This window comes from Stigmatopora nigra, chromosome 10 (assembly GCF_051989575.1).
Source record: "Stigmatopora nigra isolate UIUO_SnigA chromosome 10, RoL_Snig_1.1, whole genome shotgun sequence".
Lineage (NCBI taxonomy): Eukaryota > Metazoa > Chordata > Actinopteri > Syngnathiformes > Syngnathidae > Stigmatopora > Stigmatopora nigra.
In genome coordinates this window covers 1537360-1558560 of record NC_135517.1, presented here as the reverse complement: position 1 = coordinate 1558560, position 21201 = coordinate 1537360, and the positions used below count along the sequence as shown (strand labels likewise).

Below are 21201 nucleotides of genomic sequence, written 5' to 3'. Positions count from 1 at the left end.
TGATGAGGTCAGGAGCCAGTCGAAGTTGATGTCATTGTGTCCGTGAACGCAACACCACCAGTAGTCGGCTCTCTCCTTCCACTATGGCGGCCGCGACTCACGAAGGAGGACAACTTCTACCTTCCGACCAGGAAACTGCACTGCGGCGACACCAATAACTTGGACACGCTAGCCGGAGAAGCGCATGACAGCGCGCTTCGTTGGGCCCGAGCCGGGTATTTTCCGTATATCTGAGCAGGGGGGGCGAAGAAGAAACTCCCCCCTGCTTCTTCTTTTTCCGCCGACTGTCACTTAGCCGGTTAGCTGCTAAATGCTAAGACGGCTCAACGAGTGGTGAGTGACCAAACAACCCGGTTTATGCCCTCGCGAGGGCGACTAAAATGGCATTTGGCTCCCATTCGGTAAGCGAACTGGTCGAGAAGGGTGCACAAAGACTGTTCCGGGGCCCAAGCGATAAGTTTGTCAGCACTCATTAGCAGCCTACCCGCGTTAGCCAATTAGCATTCCCCCTGTAGTTCGTACTGCTAATCCCGACTCGGGAGTGTTTATGTATTAATTCGAAGAGAGGACGGGAGTGATTTATTGTTTCAACCAGGCTCCTTATTAACTCACAAACTCAGCGTTTTGGCGTCTATGTATTTCTATTTTTCCCCGAAGCAACGCTAATTACAAAGCTTTTCTCATTCACGTATATAAATGAATAGAAATGAGTGACCGTATAGCTAGTTGCTAGCAAAAATAGGCACCGAGAGGTGTATTGATTTTCCCCTAGACAGGTTTATTATCGCCTCACTAAAGTAATCAAGCTGTACTTCAGTACTGGAATAGTTTGATGGACGTGTGGGGCTGTTTGCCAGACTGTCCTTATAATACACCGTCATGTATGTCTTGACTCAAGGCCCCCCTCACCCCAAAGTATATCAGCAAGTTTTCTACCTGAGCCGTGCTAAAGTGGACTATGTTCTTTAGTTAGTGCCTGACCAAATTCTCGAACAAATACAAAGAAAACCAGAAAACTGATTACAGACAACCCCCCTCTTTCACCGGACGATTCGTTTGGGGGGGATTGGACCGCGACACCTGCCATTCTGGAGCCAGAAAACCTGCCCCTCGCGTCCGGTTGGAGTAACACTCTCAAGCCAAAATCAATGCCTTCAGCTCTGGCCGTGTTTACCTGCCGACCAAACTCGCACCCGTTCCAGGAGAGGCATGTTTACCTGGATGAGCCAGTCAAGATCGGCCGGTCGGTGGCTCGCTGCCGTCCGGCGCAAAACAATGCCACCTTTGACTGCAAGGTGTTTTCCAGGAACCATGCCTTGGTCTGGTTCGACCACAAGACTGGCAAGGTAAGACCAGTCCAAAAGTTCATCCTTTGGGTATCGTTTTTTAGTTAGAAAATTCCGTCAATTGTAAACTATTTCTGACTACAACTGTAGTTTTCTTAAATTGTCGATAAATAAGTGCTTGTATTTAACTTGGCCTTTAAAAAAATGAATGTGTTTTTTTTGCCATTGTACAAGTATAATGAGAATTTAAAACAACAGTGCACAAAAAATGGAAAAAAAATCAATAAATTACAATTATTTATGAGTATAATGAGATTTAAAACTTCAACAGTGCACAAAAAACTAAAAATATAACAATAAATAATACAATTAATGAATTAGTAGTCAACATAATACAAAAGTGGTCAACAACATAATGAAGGGCACAAATAATAACAACAAAAACAAAGCACTATGCTAGCTAACCTGCAAAAATATCCATGAGTTAGCATGAGGCAGTGGGCAAAAAAAGATGGGAAAAAGTAGCATTTTTCTGATCCAAAAAAAACATGGTACAGTCTTAAAATCCTGCAAAAAAAGCTCCTTCAACGTGGGCCACCTAATCCAATCCCTTCACTAACTCCAAAAATGCCCTCCTGTGATTCTCTAAGTGTCAACTTTTGCTTAAACCCCAACAAATTGCTTTATTTAAAGGGCGCCCGTCCATTAAAGCCATCCTGGGGCTCGAAACAAACCCGGCCTTGTGTCCCGGGAGCGATAAGTCATCTCTGCACGACACAGGAAACGTCCCTCTTACCCAAGGGATGCTCTGTTAAATAAAGACACTCGTACGCTTTTCCCTCATTATTGCACAGCCTGAGGACGAAAGGGTTAGAACAGATTTATCTACGGCGCCCAAATATTTACCATCATGACAAAGCGGGTTACGTTGACTTATTATTTTTTTAGCAAAGTACCTTTTTTCTTGCCTCTGCGTATAAACAACACAGAAAAAAATGCCTTAAAATTGTTGAATTTTACAATTTCTCGCGTATAAGCCGCCCCTTGATACGCCTTTTTTACCTCCATATTCTTGGTTTTAATAGAAAGTACAAATGTGTTACTTTGAAGGGAAAATATGAAGAAAAATCATCAAATTTTGATTAATTTTATGAATTGTTTTTTTAAAGTTAATAACAGAAAAAAAATCGCAAAGTAGTGAAGACGCAATAATTGAGGGATTACTGTATTCTGGTAGGGTGAGGTCATTCTCCCCTGAACTTGAACTGGATAGACAAGTCAAGTCTCATAGCCTAATGCTTTAATCTTCATTAGCTAATTAAAGATTTTTCTACCTCAAAACCCTCCCATCAGGATAGCCACGAGAACATAAATAAATTCCACGTGGAGCAATCTGATTAAAATGATGAAACACACTCTTAGCATTTCATTTTTGATTTGAAATTGAAAACGGGTCGGAGTTACAGTGGACGGATTGCAACGTTTCTTGCATCGCTTCTTTTACAAAACAGGTTCGACCGGCCCAAGGAGTCATAGGATTAGATTAGAGCCGCTGGGAGACAAGTCTAAACTGGCACCTTTTTATTTCTATCTTCTGGCCACATTAAACAACACCGAATTAAATGAGCTTTATTGAGCTCATTGGCTGCCATTGACAACACCAGACGTCCAATCCACTTTGTCATTTGAATAAATAACATCTATTATTGTCATTGGCAGACAATCATTTTTTTTAAAGACGTCTTATACAACAATACCTTGAGATACGATCTTAACGCGTTCTAGGACTGAGCTAGCATGTCAATTTACTCTTATCTCAAATCAATCACTTCATTTCACCTGCTGTCTTTGGACCCATTGTGTTTTTCCCTTAACTCAGCACTGACTAATGCAAAAAAAAAAAAAAAAAAAAAAATACAAAGCTCCGCCCATTGCTCTTAAATATCTGGGATTTTTTTGTTTTACTCCTATTTTATTAATTAGTTATTGCTTTAAAGTACTATTGGCGATCATAACCATTGTAGATCTGTTATACATTCCCTTTTTACACTATTTGATCAATTTATTTACTTCACAAATATGTATTAATAACGTTAACGAATATTTTTCTCCCCAAGAGACACTTAAGTTAATGTATAGATAAGTGCAATGTAAATATACTCTTCCAAAGTCCAGGTGTATTTGCCAGGGGATGAAAACATGACCCCCCTCCTCCTCCAGCCAAGTGGTACGATCCATTTACAAACAAAAGTACAAGGGATTATGTCATTATGGATAAATATTGAGACTTGATGACCGCAAGGTGACGACCACTTACGTCCTCTAGAAAATAAAGCCGCTGCCATCTGATTGGATGACGTGTGCATGACGCCGGTGGTCTTCAATCCGTTGTAATCTGCTACATATCGGCTTGGGGGCGACGCTGAGTGGCTTATTAGCGGGGTGGGGGGCGTCGAGTTTGCGTTGAGGACCAGCGGGGAGTCCTAGTGGTTGGAGGAAGCTTGAATGATACATTTGTTTGCCTGACTTTTACAATGGGTTTTTTTTGTAGTGAAAAAAATGATGAAAATAGAGGATATTTAGTCTTTTTTTAAAATTAAAAATCAATTTGTGACAATATTTGGAGGGACAATTTGTACAATTTCTGAGTTTTTATATTTTTATTTTTTAAACTGTATTCTAGGAATTAAATTCAATGTACCAAAAGACCCCAAAAATCTTAGGTCTTTTTTTTAAACATTTTTTTGGAGGGTTGTTTTTTGTTTTACAGCCCTAAATTTTAATATTTCTTAATACATTCCTTTACTTACTTTACTTTGTACTTTATACTTTTGACTTTAATGATGAGTGATGAGTATGTTAATACTTTAGTCGTTTTTTTTCTGTTTATGTTTCATATGTACTGTTAACGGATGCACTTTTTTATATGTATCATATCTTGTGCTGACCCGCTATACTTTTTTTACATTGTACTTATGGATAATTTTATTTTAACTGGTGACAGCTATAGCAACCATAATAAATAACAACAATAAACTGTTAAAGGCGTGCCGCCTAACTCACTTGATTTTTTTACACGCCACGTCTCAAATGTCAAACGCCAGCAGCAAGTCGGGTTTTTCCGAGCGACACTCCTAGCGGCATTTCTCGCCGTCCTACAAAACGTCATGTCGCCCTTGAAGTTCCCAACCCCGCCTGGCGTGCTTCGTGGTGACAAAAGCAAGTTGTTAGTGCAAGAGGAAGCTACGGTTATTGAGCAAAAAAGGCCGCTACCTCATTCCTGGCTTGTCAAAATGTCATGCTGACATGCCCTAATCTTTACAGGTGGTTTATAACGGGGTCACATTGTCATTTGACCTTTACCATGTCTGTCGCAAAAACACTATCTTGTCTCAAAATCTATTGCAATCTATTTGTCCATTAAAAAAAAAAAAAATAAACACAAATAAAAATGTAGTAGCTGTAGACAAAGCCCTTACAGAAATACCTTGACATACGAGTGCCCCAACATACAAACGATTTGAGATACGAGTAAAATTCAGAGCCAATGTTTGCCTTGAGATACGAGTGAAAATCAGAGCAAATGTTGGCTTTGGGATACGAGTAAAATTCAGAGCAAATATATCCCTTGAGATACGAGTAAAATTCATAGCAAATATTTGCCTTGAGATACGAGTGAAATTCCGAGCAAATGTTTGCCTTGAGATACGAGTAAAATTCAGAGCAAATGTTTGCCTTGAGATACAAGTAAAATCCAGATCAAATGTTTGCCTTGACATACAAATAAAATTCCCGAGCAAATATTTGCCTTGAGATACGAGTAGAATTCAGAGCAAATGTTTGCCTTGAGATACGAGTAAAATTCAGAGCAAATATTTCCCTTGAGATACAACTAAAATTCAGAGCCAATGTTTGCCTTGAGATACGAGTGAAATTCTCCCCGATATAAAGATATCTACGAGCACTGGGCGGAGCCTTGCATTTTTCTTCCAATTTATTCATTTATTTTTTGCATTAGTCTGTGCAGAATTAAGAGAAAGGCAATCGCGCGATATTTTGTTAAATAAGCGCCACAATGTTCTTTTTTTTTTTTTTAAGTATTTTTTTGTGTATAAATTTGCATCCCCATTTTTTTCTGTGACGCATAACATTGGCTAGGCTTTACTGGCCAGTATGCTGTAAAGTTATGTCCCGCCCTTATCTCCAGGTTACCATGGCGACAAGAGGTAAGTCTGCGTGCATTTTTTTAGCGGGCGCACCGCAGTCTGAATGGCGAGATGTGTCCGCGCGTCCCCGCTAGATCAACAGCACCTTGTTTTCATTCGGTTAGACGACGTCCACACGTCCTAGCGTGTGGGCCCGTTAGCCTATGCGCGGCGCCGTACGATGCGTCCGCTGGCCGCCGTGAGCACGCGCTTGACATTCACGTGCCGTCGCAGACTGACGAAGGAGCGAGCCAGTAAGTTGGCGGGGTCTTTTGGCTTCACGACGATGCGTTGTTTTCGCCGCGATGACAAATATGGAGGATTGCCTCATTGTTTGGAGGGGAAGTGCATAGCTCAGATAGGTCGCCAGCCATTCACAAAGATAAACAAATGACTGGTCGTAAGGTGGTAGAGCGCACCTGTAAATTAGGGATGCTCCAAATGATTATTTTCATCGTTAGATGATTTTGCCGGTGGTGTTTTGGAACCAAAAAATGAAAAAAAGAGGATAGTTTATGGATGTGTTGGATTATTTTGGAAAGCAAAATGTCGTTTGAATTCATTTTTACAAAGAAAATCATCGGAATTGTCATCAGGATTGTTTTTATCTTTAAATTAATAAAGTCATGTGACACTAAAAACAATATTTTTGGTTTCATTTTAGCTTTAAATTAATGTGTTGGTAGACTAAATCAGGAAATGTAACAAATTATTTTAGTTATGAAAAACATTATTATATTATATTATTTATTGTATGTCAGTTTTTTTTGCCTGATTTTTCTTTGGTTGTCTCAGTTCTACTTGCAGGACACTAAAAGCAGCAATGGCACCTTCATAAACAGCCAGCGGTTGAGTCGCGGCTCGGAGGAAAGCCCGCCCTGCGAAGTCCTCTCCGGGGACATCATCCAGTTCGGCGTGGACGTCACCGAGAACACGCGCAAAGGTGTCATATTTAAAAAAAAAACACAAACAAAAACACAAAAAAATACTCCTCCAATTTCATTCCATGTGATCAAGCATCGACTGAGGCTAGTGACTAACCCTAAGCCCCAAAAATTGTGGTTTATGTCAAAAATATAAGCGTTTGATTCTGTACATACAGTTCCCATTACTTTACCTCTCCTGTAAAAAAAATGTATGGTGAAAAAAGATCACTTTTAACTCATAGCTGTCAATCTCGGCCTTATTAATAATTGCAATTCTCCCTATTAAACGATAAAAAAACTTTAAAATGCAATGGTGCACATATTTACTCACATAGGGTGTCAAATCAGTATGCACAAAATTTAAGATTATGTAGATTTTGCTGTATGACAATAACAACTTGACTGTCCGAGTACATTGCTTGCTGACACGCTATATTTACATAGTGAAAAAGCAGACAATAAATGAAGACGATATGAATTAGAGCCAAAAACTTACTTTTAACATTTTTTTCTATCTTACACAGAAGTTATTACAATTTGAAATGATCCAAAAAATGTGTAAAATACAGGAAAAAACGTATAAATTGACAGATATGTTAATTTTTTTGTTTTTGTTTTTGTTTCAGTCACCCATGGCTGCATCGTGTCAAGCATCAAACTGTTCCTGCCCGACGGGATGGAGGCACGCCGACGAAGCGAGTGAGTACAACGCCGCTCCATTACCAAAAAGGGGCGGAGCTTGCACAAATTCAAACATGAAACTTCTTGAGAAGTGTTGTCAGCAACTTTAATGTGAGGAGACTAATCAAGAATCTCACCAGTGAATGAATAGTCAATAACAGATAGAGCGGTTTGAACTTTGCCCCCATTTCACATCGCCAGTCGTCCAATCGCGAGGAACAACACGCCGGTCGGTAACTCTTAGCCACAAACCCAGCAGGCAATGTAAGGGAAATTATTTGGTGGATACAGCATTCCACATCAGATATTTTGAAATCGCTTAGTAAGTCGGCGCTTGTCGTATTTTTTCGCAATTGTTGTTTCTGAAACTGTTGGTTTTGGGTTATTCATTAACGAGCGTCCTCGCTGTTACGCCATCAACTTCAGCTGCTTTTACGCCGGTCGCTATAGTATCAGCAAAATGCTGTGGCATTGATTTTTTTGATAGTCTTGGGTTGGCTATACACTCACATTGAATGTGCCAAAATAATGTGTGCGTCACTTTAAAAGGCGGGACCTCAGACAGATTTATTTTTTATAAATGGATTAAAAGCCCTAAATATTCTGTGTTTTTATAAATCTAAAACAATATTTATTTTAGCCATTTTTAAATATATTTTTAGATTTTACAAAATTATTTTTGAACTAAAAACAAAAAAAAAATTATTTAAAAATGACAATTATTCATTTAAAAGGGGGAATATCAGGAAATTTAATATACATCTATTTCTGTCATTTTATTTTGATCCTAAAACAAAAAGTCGGCACTCATCATTTACTTTCCCGGGCCACACAAAATGATGCGTTGGGCCAGATTTGGCCCCCGGGCCACCGCGTTGACACATGTGGACTAGTACTACAAACTTCATGCATACAGAAAAACTATCATAATTTCTGAACCCAATACAAAACTTGGTTTATATAAAAATGCTGATTGTATGGGGTAAAAAAAATATATAAAAAAGGTAACTGAACAAAAGTTTTTTAGGCTAACCAAATGTGTATTTTGTGTTTATTTTCGCAGTGTCGTCCAGGCTCCGCTACCATTGCCCGTAGACAAGGTAAGAGCATAATGAGGCTCGTTTTATGACGTCTATCTCTGTCGATGTGTGTTGACCCGCCTTAAACTTGACCGCAATTCGCACACTAACGTGTAAAGTGGTCACCTGATATGAAGAATGCCGCCACATACTTTCATAAGCGGACTTTTAGCTCCAGTCCGGCTCAATCTTCCACCACAACAACTTGTCTGAGGAATGTATAGCATGTGACGACATTTTATTAACCTCATTAAATGACGTTAGCTTAGCTTAGCTCGCGGCAGAATGACGTATCGGGTCGACCATTTTCTTTTTTGGCAAAATGTCATGTCAATGCATGAAAAAATCAGAACATCTTCAATTTGTTTTGGCGTGGTTTCTTCCAGGTTGCAGCCAACACTCCCACTATGTATTCTCAGGAACTGTTCCAGCTCTCCCAGTATCTACAGGTAATACAGTGGCTCCTATTGGTCCACACTTGTAATTACACATCAAAACTACATGCAACTTTAGATGCTTTGCACCCTTAAAATTGCCTTAAAATCTTTGAATTTTACATTTTTCGTCCTATGAGACGCCCCCTAGAGGACATTTTTCACATCCATATTCATAGTTTTAATAGGGAGTACAAATGTGTTACTTTGAAGGAAAAATGTTGAAGAAAAAAATTATCCCGAGTCAGATAGTGTATAAATATCGATTGCTGGATTGCACATTCCTTAAAACGTGTTTCCTAATTTATGCGCATATAAGCCATAACCTCGATTCAGTCATTTTTTAAGAGACAAATACGGCAAAAAATGTGAGAAAATGAGTTCAATTCATGTTGTGGCACCCTTCAAATTAGCATGCTAGCTTAGAAAGACACTCGGCTCTTGTGGTCCTTTTGAAATGATGACTGTTTTTTTTTCCCTTTTTTGTACAGGAGGCCTTACACCGAGAGCAGATGCTGGAGCAGAAGTTAGCCACGCTACAGCGTCTGCTCTGCACCACTCAGGAGGCATCAGAGAGCAGCTGGCAGGTAGGGAATGACTTTTGGGATGGACGGATGGACAGATAGACAAATCCACATATCCAAACCCTCTCTGTTGTCCAGGCCATGATTGACGAAGACCGATTGCTGTCCAGACTGGAAGTGATGGACAGTCAGCTGCAGGCCTGCTCCAAGGTGAAGCTCACATTAGCTTTCTTTGGAGAAATATGTACATTTTGTGCACATTCAATGATTTTTTTTTTGTCACATTGGTACACCATCCAAAGCACATGTTAAAGTGGCGGCCCGGGGGCCAAATCTGGCCCGGCGCATCATTTTGTGTGGCCCGGGAAAGTCAATCATGATTGCTGACTTTCCGTTTTAGGATCAAATATTAAATGATAGATGTAGATGTATACTAAATTTCCTGATTTTCCCCCTTTTAAATCAATAATTGTCATTTTTTAGTCCATTTTCAGTGTTTTTAGTTCAAAAATATTTTGTAAAATCAAAAAATATATTTAAAAAAAGCTAAAATAATTTTTTTTTTAGATATAAAAAACTGAATATTCAGGGCTTTTAATCCAGTTCTCTTAATCCGTTTATGAAAAAAAAATCAAAATATTCTATTACGATATTAATCCCACTACTCATCGGTAAATCTATTTATCAGTCTCAGACGGAGGACGGTATTCGCAAGGAGCTGCTGGCCCTGCAGGAGGACAAGCACAACTATGAGACCAAGGCCAAGGAGTCTCTCCGGAGGGTCCTGCAGGAGAAGATCGAGGTGGTCCGGAAGCTTTCGGAAGTGGAGGTTCGACCCGACTCGCCCGCCTCTTCTATCCCACACATGCTCACTTCTCATTGGACGTCCACAGCGCTCGCTCAGCAACACAGAAGACGAATGCACCCACCTGAAGGAAATGTCCGAGCGTGGCCAGGATGAGTTGCGAGAGCTGGCCAACAAGTACAACGCCGCCGTCAACGAAATCAAAGAACTCGTTGACAAGATTAAGGTGATTTGCCTTGCCCGTCTCGCCATGTGAGCACTGTTTTAACGCATTTTGTCGCCACAGGTGGCGGAGGGGCGGCAGGAGGAGTTGACCCAGCGTGGAGTGGCGGAGAAACGCGAGCTGGAGACGCGTATCGAGGCCATGGAAGAGAAAGAGCAGGTTCTCCAGGCGCGAATCGAGGCGCTGCAGGCCGATAATGACTTCACCAATGAGAGGCTGGCCGCTTTGCAAGGTAAATATTTTGGGGTGGGGACAATTATGGCCACGCTGGGGTGGAAACTTTTATTTCTGTCGTTAGAGTCGTACTTCTACTTGCGAAATGAATTGGTTACAGGACTTTTTTCGTAAGTAGAGCAGTACTTTACATGTAAATTCCGTCAAACCCTATTTACACTCGTAGCTGTGCTTACAAAATGAAGTACTTTTTCATGACTTGAGTATTTTGTAAGTAGAGCAGTACTTTATATGTATTTGTGTAATTTGAAATTAATTGGTTCCAGATATTTTTTTGTAACTTGAATATTTTGTAAGTAGAGCAGTACTTTATATGTACATTCTGTAATTCGAAATTAATTGGTTCCAGAACTATTTCGTAACTTGAATATTTCCTAAGTAGTGCAGTACTTTATATTTAAATTCTGTCATTTGTTCCACGGTCCTCCAAAAAAAAAACAACTGGAACTAAAACACGCCACAATAATATTACCAGAACAATTTCAAAATAAAATAACGGAGACAAGGAATGCATTTGCATTCAGAGGGATTTAGTAACCTATTTTTCCCCTAAAAATCCAATCCTCTCCTGTCCAAAATGAGGATTTTTACCACCTCACGGCCCAATTTCTAAACAACTCCACAAACAAAAAGGCTCCCATTTCATTTTACAACCTGGTTCGAATCCCGGATTTCCTCCTCAATGTCCCCCAATGACTTAAAGCCAGTCAACGCGCGCTTGCCGTTGTCGTCCACAGTTCGTTTAGAGCAACTCCAGGAGAAAAGCGTTCAGGAAAACAACAGTCTGGGTGAGTCCCACTCTCACTCGCCTCCCCTTTTATATTTTTTACCCGCATGGAAACCACCCGTCCTGCTTTTGCATGCCGCTCTGTCTTGTCTTCTGTCGTCGTCTCGTCCCACGCTTTTCCGGGACAATCCTTCCACTGGCTGCTTTTTTCGCGGTGGCGCACATTTTGGGGGTGAAATCGATTTGAGGATGATGGCGGCGAGCGGTGTGCAAACGGGGGGTTCCGCTTTCGGGATCACGGTGGCGGATCTGCAGCGGGGCGTCGAGGACCTCTCCGTATATCGGCGTTTGTGTGATGTGGTCACGCCACAGATGAAGAGGAGGCGTGTCCTAAAGCAGAGGAGGAGGAGCGGCCGTTGGAGAAGGAGGAGGAGCCACAACCGAGGTTGCCCGGGAGCCCCCTGGAAGAGGAGGAAGATGAAGATGAAGAGGATACGGACACTGATGACGGGGCCGTCGGAGGAGATGTGGATGGTAGCCGTGGTTTTTCAAATTGTTTTTTTTTATGCATTCGCCACCAAAATCGACTCGTAGGCTCGTATACCGTATTTATTCGAGTATAACGTGCACCCATAATTAGTGACTAAAAATTAGTGTCAATATTTTCTTATACTTTGCACCAATACTGTTAAATGCTAAATAGCTATCGCCATGGCAAAACATTTATACTACTACCAATATAATTCTCAAATCGGATTTACAATTTTAAATCTTTAAAGGCTAATTCACTGGTGTCCAAGTAGCGGCCTGCGGGCCAAATCTGGTCCGCCACATTATTTTTTTGCGGCCCGAGAAAAACAATCATGAGTGCCAAATTTCTGTTTTAGGATAAAATTAAAATGAAGACTATAGATGTACATTCAATTTCCTGATTTGGCCCCTTTTAAATCAATAATTGTTATTTTTTAATCATTTTTTCTGTTTTTAGCTCAAAAATAATTTTGTAAAATCTAAAAATATATATATATATAAAAAAGCTAAGCTGGTCTAATTCATCATCATGTTTAAAAATGTTCAAGGTCATATTATATATTCATTGTTTTTTCTTCTAAGTATGAGCACTGACCAATAGAACGGTCTCACGTGCTCCCTCTAGTGGACAAAGACTTGTTTTACATCTCCCATTATACACAATGGCAGTGTTTGACCGGGATTCATGTATAACGCTTCAGTTTTCCGATGCAAAAATTTTCCACGTTATACTCGAATAAATACGGTAGTAATCATATTATTTCCTGTTATATTAATTTGGGATTGTTGCGATAGGGTTCCTTTAAAATATGAATGTTTTGAGCGGAAAAACTGCTTTGTCGTTGCTTCCGACTATGTTGAAAAGACGCCATTTTTTCCAGTCCGCCGTTCTTCTGTGTTTTTTCCTCTGGTTTGTCGCCATTCCTTGTCGAGGCTCTCGATGTTTGTGGCACGTTCTCGTATCTGGCCAATCGCCGCCATTAACACGCCATCTCTGTTTTGTCAGACAACTGTCACGTTAACAACAGCGGGGGGATGCAACAGTTGATCGAGTGGCCGCGTGAGTACAACGTGCCGAACTGTCATCTTTCTTCATTTCGTCGGTCTTACTTTCTCGTTCCAGTCATTTCATTTTTTATTCATTTCATTTTTTTCTATTCGGGCTCCAGTTCGGATTCTCAAGTTTGATCTTTGACCTTCTTTGCATGTTCATCATGATGGTTTTTCTCAGGGTGTTTTAAATGCGAGTTGGATGAAAAATGGAGGGCCGTTTTTGGCATTGGTCAGGATAGGGCTTTTTTTGGTACAAAAATTTTGGAGAGAAACTGCAAGAATCTTGTGGCTTATCAGAACGATGACAATTGCTCAAAATTCGCCAATGGAGGGCGCTACCCTGTAAAAAAAAAAACTTTTTGCGCCCTCCATACTCCATATTGTTACTGTTTCAGCTTGAAAATGCTCCCAAAAAATCGCCTTATGTGCTAATAACTTATGCTAAAATGCCCCTCCCCCCTCCTAACCATGCTAACATCTTCCTAGATCACAGGTGTCAAAGTGGCGGCTCAGGGGCCAAATATGGCCCGCCGCATCATTTTGTGTGGCCCGGGAAAGTCAATCATGAGTGCTGACTTTCTGTTTTAGAATAAAATTAAAATGGAGTATAGATGTATATTACATTTCCTGACTCTTCACCTTTTTCCTCTTCATTATGTATTCTTAGTCCAAAAAATATGGTAAATATTTGGCTAATTGTTGTCAAACTAAAAATATCTTGACTGACTGCCCGCTTTTCTTTGTTTTTGTTTATTTAGCAGTGAAGCAGCTCAAGGAAGCCGTCAGCTCATCCATCCACAAACTTGCCAATTTTGATGGTGAGAATCTCTTTAAAAAAATCCATTAATCGTTGCTAAACGGCCTCCATTTTCTTCGTATTTCCAGATGCCCAACTTCAGAACAACCAGACGACAGTAGACGAAGACATCCTGACCAGCCCGGATCGATTGACAGGTAAAAATCTATCCAAAAAAGTAAGCTAACCGACTCATGACGACCCCAAATTTGAACTCAAGTTTTTGCAGGAAACCAAATGGACGCCAAAGAGTCGGACATGTCCGATACGCTGAGTCCCAGCAAAGACCGTAGCAGTGATGACACTTCAGGTCAGTTAAATTTGCCGGTTCACTTCATTGGTTCTCAAATATTCACTTTTTTAGTCACTCAAAAAATGACACAATCAAGGTAGGGCTTATATGCGCATGAATTGGTAGCCAAATATGTAAAAAACTAAAAATACTGATGTAAAGATTGAATTCAGATGGATTTTGAATTGATAGGAGTGTAGTTTAACACAGCAATATATGGCAGAATTATTTTTAAAAACTACAATGTGAAAAGTATGAGTTTTACACCCGTTTTGACTAAAAAAATGGTGTGGCAGACGGTAACATGGACGACCAGGAGCTCAACGAACCCCTCAACAGAGTAGCTCTTCTCAAAGGTAACCATTTCTTAGTAAATATTGCTTTTAAGCAGCATTACTATTAGTAAACAACTCTTAATTTATATTTACTTTTCTTGTTGTTGTGTAGCCGAGTTACACCGGGCCGGTTTGGAACCCGACGACACGGAACAGGTCATCCACCATCTCCACCGGGAGCTTTTGGAGGCCCAGGAATTAGCCAATAGTGGCAAACAAAAATGTCTGGAGCTTCAAGGTAAGGTCTTCCAAAAATAAATGTCTTTTATTGTAAAAATGGACGTTCTAAATGATTTTTGGTTGTGTTTTATAGCTCTGCTGGATGAGGAAAGGCGCAATAACTCGCAACAAACGGAGGAGTCTACTAAACAGATCCAGTACCTGCAAAGTTAGTACTATGTATATACACATACACAATGGCACTGTGGTAAGAGATATTATACAAATGGATCATAAGAGTGAATAATATGTCCAAGGTATATTTGTATACTTTTGGCGCGGGGAAAAAAAATGCAAATGACAAAATAGCCAAGTCTATTTTTGTAATATTAAATTGGGAAGGCAGATTCTTACAGATTTGTAACAGCACAGTTATGAGGAAAAAAATAGAATATGAATAGCAGAAACATTTGACTGGATTGGATAACTTTATTTATCCTGTATTTGGGAAATTTCATTGTAGTAGCAAGAGGGTGAGAATACAGACACTGAAAAATACATTTAGACATAAATATATCGGCAAAAAATATGTGAATAAATAAGTAATGATAATAAATAAATAAATGTATACATAAATAAATATGAGTAAATAAATACATACATACATAAATGTATAAGTAAATAAATACATAAATATATAGGTTAATACATCAATAATATATAAGTAAATAAATAAATGTGAAAACATGAAGTATTAAAGAAAAACAATAACATGACAACATAATCCATTGCGGTAGTGTAGATGTTATATTAGAAGTACATGCCACTTTAAACGAAAAAATCAAGATATATCAAGATATATCGTCAATATATGACAATGATGAAATTACCCAGAATTCCTAGAAGCATTTTTTTTAATTTCCCGTCTTTTTCTCACCTACAGCTCAGCTGGGAAAGCTCCAAGCCGACATGGAGGCCCTGAGAGAGCAGAGGGAAAACACCATCTGCAGTACCAGGGACGAACTCTACTCGGCCCGAGAGGGGATCTTGGTCCTACGCCACGCCGCCGAGGCCGCCGCCGCCCAGCGGGAGCAGGACCTGGCCGACCTGCGGGACCAGCTGAGCGATGTCCGGGCCGAGCTGGAACGCTGGCGGACTGCCGCCGCCGAGTACCAGGAGGAGATTGGACGGCTGCAGGAGGATTTGGGGCGCCACCGTGCCGGTCAACTACAGGGTGCGCCCCTTTCCCGGCGTTAATGGGTTAAAAACTGGCCAATTTCTGAGTCCTGACCAAGTTTGTACTTTTAGTGGAATGTGCCGAACTGCAGGAGCGCTGCACGTCTTTGCAGCAGGACTGCGATGGCCTGAGGGAAGAGAAGAGCGCTCTTACTGACAAGTTGCACCGCCTAGAGGCCGAGTTGTGCAGGTACATTAGATGAATGATTGGGATTTTTTATGTTGAACCTTATTTACACTACTTAAAAATTAAGAAGCACTTAATTTTGTGTAAATAACAACCCCAGAACTTTTTTGTAACTTGAATATTTTGTAAGTAGAGCAGTACTTTAAATGTAAATTCTGTAATTTGACATTAATTAGTTACAGAAGTTTTTTCGTAACTTGAATATTTTGTAAGTAGAGCAGTACTTTATATGTAAATTCTATAATTTGAAATTAATTGGTTCCAGAAGTTTTTTCGTAACTTGAATAATTTGTAAGTAGAACAGTACTTTATATGTAAATCCTGTAATTTGAAATTTAGATATGAAAAAAATGTGATATTTGTTTCTCTTGACAGCACCAAGGCTCAAAGCCTGCTCCTCAGCAACAATTTGGAATCCCTGGAGAAGCGAGAAGAGGTTCTCCAAGGCCAGCTAGGTTCTCTGGAGGACCGCCATTTGCGAGACGAGAGCCGGCTGAAGAGCCAGCTGGATCGCGCCCAGGACCGCACGCGAACCCTGCAGAAAGAGGTACATGCAAACACACCCACATACCCACCAGACTGTGTCGCTCACCAAAGGTTTGACTTCCTAGTACGAAGACACACAATCGCAGCTGTCGGACCTCCGGCTAAGCTACGAGACCATGGAGCGGCAGAAGAGCGGCGTCCACCAAGAGTTGGAGCAATGCAGGAGCAACCTCAAGCTGCTGCAGGACAAGAACGGCTCGGTGAGTACACACACACACATGGTCACCGGACATTTGGTCGCGGGACGTTTGGTCCCTTTTGGTTGTTGGTCAAATGGTGGCAGAGAGTTTACTAATAAAACCAGCTCTCAAAATTATATCCATGTCTAAAAGAGAGTTTAATATTGAAGTACTGTTGAAACCAGCTCTCTAAATTATATTCATGAGAGAGAGAGTTTAATACCTAAATATCTTCTGTTTTCAACAGTACTTGGATATTAAACAGTACTTTGATATTAAACAGTACTTGGATATTAAACAGTACTTGGATATTAAACAGTACTTAGATATTAAACTCTCTCTCTTAGATATTAAACTATTTCTCATGAATATAGTTTTGAAAGCTGGTTTCAACAGTAAACTCTCTGTCACCATTTGACTGGCGACCAAACGTCCGGCGACCAAACGTCCGAGCACCAACACACACACACCTGCGACACAGGTGGGAACGGGGGTCCCCCAACATCATCTATTTTTGTTTTGCTTCCTACGCTCTCCATTTGCAGCAGAAAAACCTCACGCGTGTGTGCTTGCTTGTGTGTGTGTTTTTTTTGCGTGTACATGTGGACATATGCAAATGCCAGCACAGTAGAAAACCATTCACGGAATCCCACTCAATTTAGTAATAATCAACGATGGCAAATGCCATCCCTCCCGCCACTGCTACTTCATGATGTTTAGCTCGAATGGACGCTCTTGCCGTAAACAAACCCAAAGCCCATTGCTTAGTTGCTTAGTTGCACATCAATGGCCGTCCCATCCATTTGGACCGGGAGAGGCCCCCCCACCCCGGTGATCAATGCTAAGTGATATGATAACTAGATGCCGCTTTGCTGCCTTCCTTCCTCGCCAGTGCTGCTTGGTCCTCCCACCCCCCGGTTGTTTTTTTTTTCTTGATTTGCCAGCTGATTTGTTCTTATCCCTCTCCTCCCATGAAACCCCGCCCCTTCCCTCCCTCCCTCCCTCCCTCCCTTCCTTCCCCTCCAATAGCCATCCATCCTGCAGCCCGTCCAAGCCATATTCATGGGTCTTATCCTGGCTCTGCTCTACTGGTGTTTCGGCCAGTTGTGGTAGAAAAGGTACACGCCGACGTGTGCGTCCGTCTCTTCGTACGTCCGTCTTTTTCCACGCCTCCCTCCGCCCGCTTTGATGCAAAAATTGTGAAAATCCTCTCGCCCGTGATGCGTTCAGGGTCACTTTTTACTTACATCTTTTCTTAAGAAAGAGACAGCAGTAATCCCTCAATTATCACATAAAACATATACTACATATACTACATATACACTACATATACTACATATACACTACATATACTACATATACACTACATATACTACATAAACTACATATACTACATATACTACATATACTACATATACTACATATACTACATATACTACATATACTACTTATACTACATATATACTACTTATACTACTTATACTACTTATACTACTTATACTACTTATACTACTTATACTACATATACTAAAAAATGTAAGCGCATACATTTTTTTTACAGATAATGCGATATTTTAGGGATTACTGTATTTTTTTTAATAATTCGCCAGCTGTCAGTTAGAATGGTACTTGTTATAAATATCTTTTAAATGATAAGTGATTAAAATGTTCATGAAAACAAGATTTAAGAGGAAATATTCTGCTTGTGGCCAACAGTACTGGTAAAGTTGATTATTGTTAATGTTCCTGAACGCATCACACTGGCCACGTTTTCCTTAAAGCCGTAAAAAGATGCTATTTAGTATCTTTTTGGGGCATGTGGACAAACATGTTGTTTATTTTTATTCCATTGCCATCACAGCTGCTCACTCGGCTTCTTTTTTTTGTGTCATAACGCATGCGCAGCTTCATGTTGTGATGGTTTTGCCTTAAAGAAAAAAAAGGAAATATTTCAATTGTCCTCCGCATGCAAGAGTGACTCTCTGTGTACAAAAGCTTGTATTTTTGAAGTATTTATTCTTCACAGGAAAACACTAGTTTAAAATTATTCCATTTTATTTAAGTTTTCATTTCAAATGAATACAAATATGCAAAAAAAATCAAAAAACATTGATATAGTCAAAAAATAAACAACATTTTTTTAAACCATTTTACATAAATACTCTTAAAAAAAATCCACAAATGACATATTTTGCCTGTGGCAATCTGGACGGCACGCGATGACATCATCAAAATGTGTCCAAACAAGAAGCGCAGACGCGACGCCATTCGTCCGTGCGTCCTCGTGTCAAAGCTGTCATTAAACGTGACTCAGCGCTTCAAAAATACCAGCTACAAACGTCCTCTGACTCGGCTTTCTTCTCCACAACTCTATCTGCCATTGTCGGCATTAGACGTCCAATCTGGCCTGACCTCTTAGACGTCCAATCAAATCTGGTGGGACATCTATCACCTCAGAAAACAGCTAATTAGCATTTAGCATCTTTTTAAAAAAAATGGTTGCAATCGATGGTGCCACTTTGACGTCTATTGCCATCAATGAGTGTTTTTAATGTAATCCTTTGACTAACCAACCACGCGTATACTGTTAAATAGCTGTGCTAGCTAGCTAGCTAACTTGGATATATTTGCATATGCTAACAGGGCGGCTGGAGCCCTTGGATGCCGCTCATCGCCGTGATGGTTGCCGTGACGGTCGCCATCGTTTACCCCAACCTTTCCAAGAGCAGCTCGGCCTAACACACACACACACACACACACACACACTCACACACACACTCACACACACATATACACATACATACACACACGCCACTGCTTTGCTTGTAAAAAGTCCAATTGTACATAATTGTAGAGGGAATTATCAAAGGTTGTGGTTTCTCAGATTTTTTTTTGTCCAGCGGTGGGAAATGTCGTTTATATATATATATATATTTTTGCTTTGTTTTGCTTGGTTTGGAATCATTTGTACTTCTTTTTTTTTCATTTTTCTGGCCGTCGAACGGAACCGCTTTTCCCAAACAAGTCGCATATCTGTTCGTTTAACCTTTTATTTTCTTATCTCAGCTAACACCAAAAATAACGTTCTCCCAAATTTTGTTTTGCAGGAAAATAAACATTGCCAAATGCATTAACATGGTTATTAACAAGTATGGAAGCCACCAAAAAGTCACGTTTACATGACCGTATTCTATACAAAACACCTCCCGCCCCCTTTTTATTTAATAAATTTTTTCTAACATTCTACCACATAAAAAAGTATCATTTTTGGACATAATTATATGAAATTGTGATAGTTCTTTAAAAAAAATCCTTAAAATTATTTTGGTTGCGAACAGAAATGCTAACACATAACAATATTATTTAATTAAAAAAATAGTAGCCATTTTTGTTGGGCTGCAACGGCAACACAATGTGACTTTATGATTTGTTAAAAAAAATAATGACCCTTAATTTCGGTTGCTAACACAAATGCTAACATTTTGGCCAAATAAATAAAATGTGGAAGTACGGTTCTGCTCTAATGACCTTTTTGTTTCGTTTTTCTCGATTTTCTTGAGGGGTGCGGTTTTTAAACATGATGCCAAATTAAATATGGTTCAAAAAAGTATTTTTGTCAACATTAAGGGCACACAAAAGGGGGGTCAAAGTGCCTCTCATGTAACTTAACACTGCATTTTTGTGTACACAGCCACATTTTTATAACCCAATTTTGATTTTGTCGATTGACCATCCAGTGGATCAATTCATTTTGAAATTCACTTTGTTTTATATGTGAACTTCCTGCCAACTTGATGGCATCTTAACATTTATGACTCTTGAGTCATACTTTTGTCAATTTCACCATGATTTTAATGTTAACCGAACTTCCTCTCACTTTTATTGTCACTTCCTGCCAATCAAAGTCACCTTGGCATTAGAATGTTCAACTTGCTGCCTGCTTTACATTAACTTTGGTCAAGTTACAGTGCATTTGTCGCTACGTTGTACTGTTTCCTGTCAATTTTGATGTCAACGTGTGGAAATTCATGTAAAAATTATCACTTAAAGGGCACATTTTTCAACTTTTTGGCCAAGTTTCACACCTTTGTATCGATTTTGACTTCCATGAACTCAATCACTGCTAATCTATGTGAATTTTTGGCAACATCCTTCTTAAAAAAACCTTCCCCTCGAGTAACTTTCTATCAAAATCACATGAATTTCCTGTCCTCTTGTCATATTTCGCCAAATTCCATTGTCAACAAAAAGGACCTTTAGCCGTAGCACTTAGCATTAATGCGGCGACTTGTTTTGTTTTTGTTTGTTTTTGTTTTGGTTTGAAAGTGATGGTGCGTTTGTGTGCGTGGGGTTGCGTAGCACCGTGTCTCACTGTATAGTCTTGTCACTTTTGTGTTCAAAAAAATTAAGGAACAAATATCAGAGAAACACTACAGAATGCGAAGGGAGATAGAAAATTGTAAAAAAAAAAAATAAAGATGCTAATGAATGACGTGCTTCTAGAATTATTTTGTTAAAGATGTGTTGTTAGCCATGTGAATGGGGAATTGTGTAGATGAATTGAGGTTATATATAGACATATTCAAGTATGAATATATATAAATATGAATATATATGCACAAAAGAAAAGGTTTGGAATAAAGTTGTAGCAAGCTGACTCATCAAATCTGTTTTAATTCCTCCCTTTGCGAAATTCATAAATGATTCATTTTAAGGTTGTGTTCACGAGGTGAAAAACAAGATGGGAAATCAAAGTGTTTATG

At 39.7% G+C, this 21201-nt stretch overlaps 1 protein-coding gene across 6 annotated transcripts; it reads left to right on the top strand.

Moving 5' to 3' along the window:
* The first annotated feature begins 18 nt into the window (after window positions 1–18).
* slmapa (sarcolemma associated protein a) lies at window positions 19–21104 on the top strand. Of its 6 annotated transcripts, none has more exons than XM_077726135.1 (25): window positions 19–1346; window positions 6287–6434; window positions 7044–7116; window positions 8162–8198; window positions 8564–8626; window positions 9103–9198; window positions 9274–9345; window positions 9824–9964; window positions 10029–10166; window positions 10227–10395; window positions 11135–11185; window positions 11497–11658; window positions 12662–12715; window positions 13467–13526; window positions 13594–13662; window positions 13725–13814; window positions 14093–14152; window positions 14244–14369; window positions 14445–14519; window positions 15234–15524; window positions 15599–15716; window positions 16089–16260; window positions 16325–16459; window positions 17468–17556; window positions 19082–21104. In XM_077726135.1, exons 1-24 carry the CDS (start codon window positions 1149–1151, stop codon window positions 17549–17551), a joined length of 2682 nt encoding a protein of 893 aa, XP_077582261.1. In that variant the 5' UTR covers window positions 19–1148; the 3' UTR covers window positions 17552–17556; window positions 19082–21104. The 6 variants fall into 6 exon arrangements, with proteins under 6 accessions (XP_077582261.1, XP_077582260.1, XP_077582259.1 ...); XM_077726136.1 differs by having other exon boundaries at window positions 20–1346; window positions 13734–13814; XM_077726134.1 differs by lacking the exon at window positions 17468–17556 and having other exon boundaries at window positions 13734–13814.
* The last annotated feature ends 97 nt before the right edge of the window (window positions 21105–21201 follow it).

Coding starts and splice junctions, on each gene's coding strand:
- slmapa (XM_077726133.1), top strand. CDS start 1,149: ATGCCTTCAGCTCTGGCCGTGTTTACCTGCCGACCAAACTCGCACCCG. Junction 1,347..6,286: donor TCGACCACAAGACTGGCAAG/GTAAGACCAGTC, acceptor TGGTTGTCTCAG/TTCTACTTGCAGGACACTAA. Junction 12,716..13,466: donor ACAGTTGATCGAGTGGCCGC/GTGAGTACAACG, acceptor TTGTTTATTTAG/CAGTGAAGCAGCTCAAGGAA.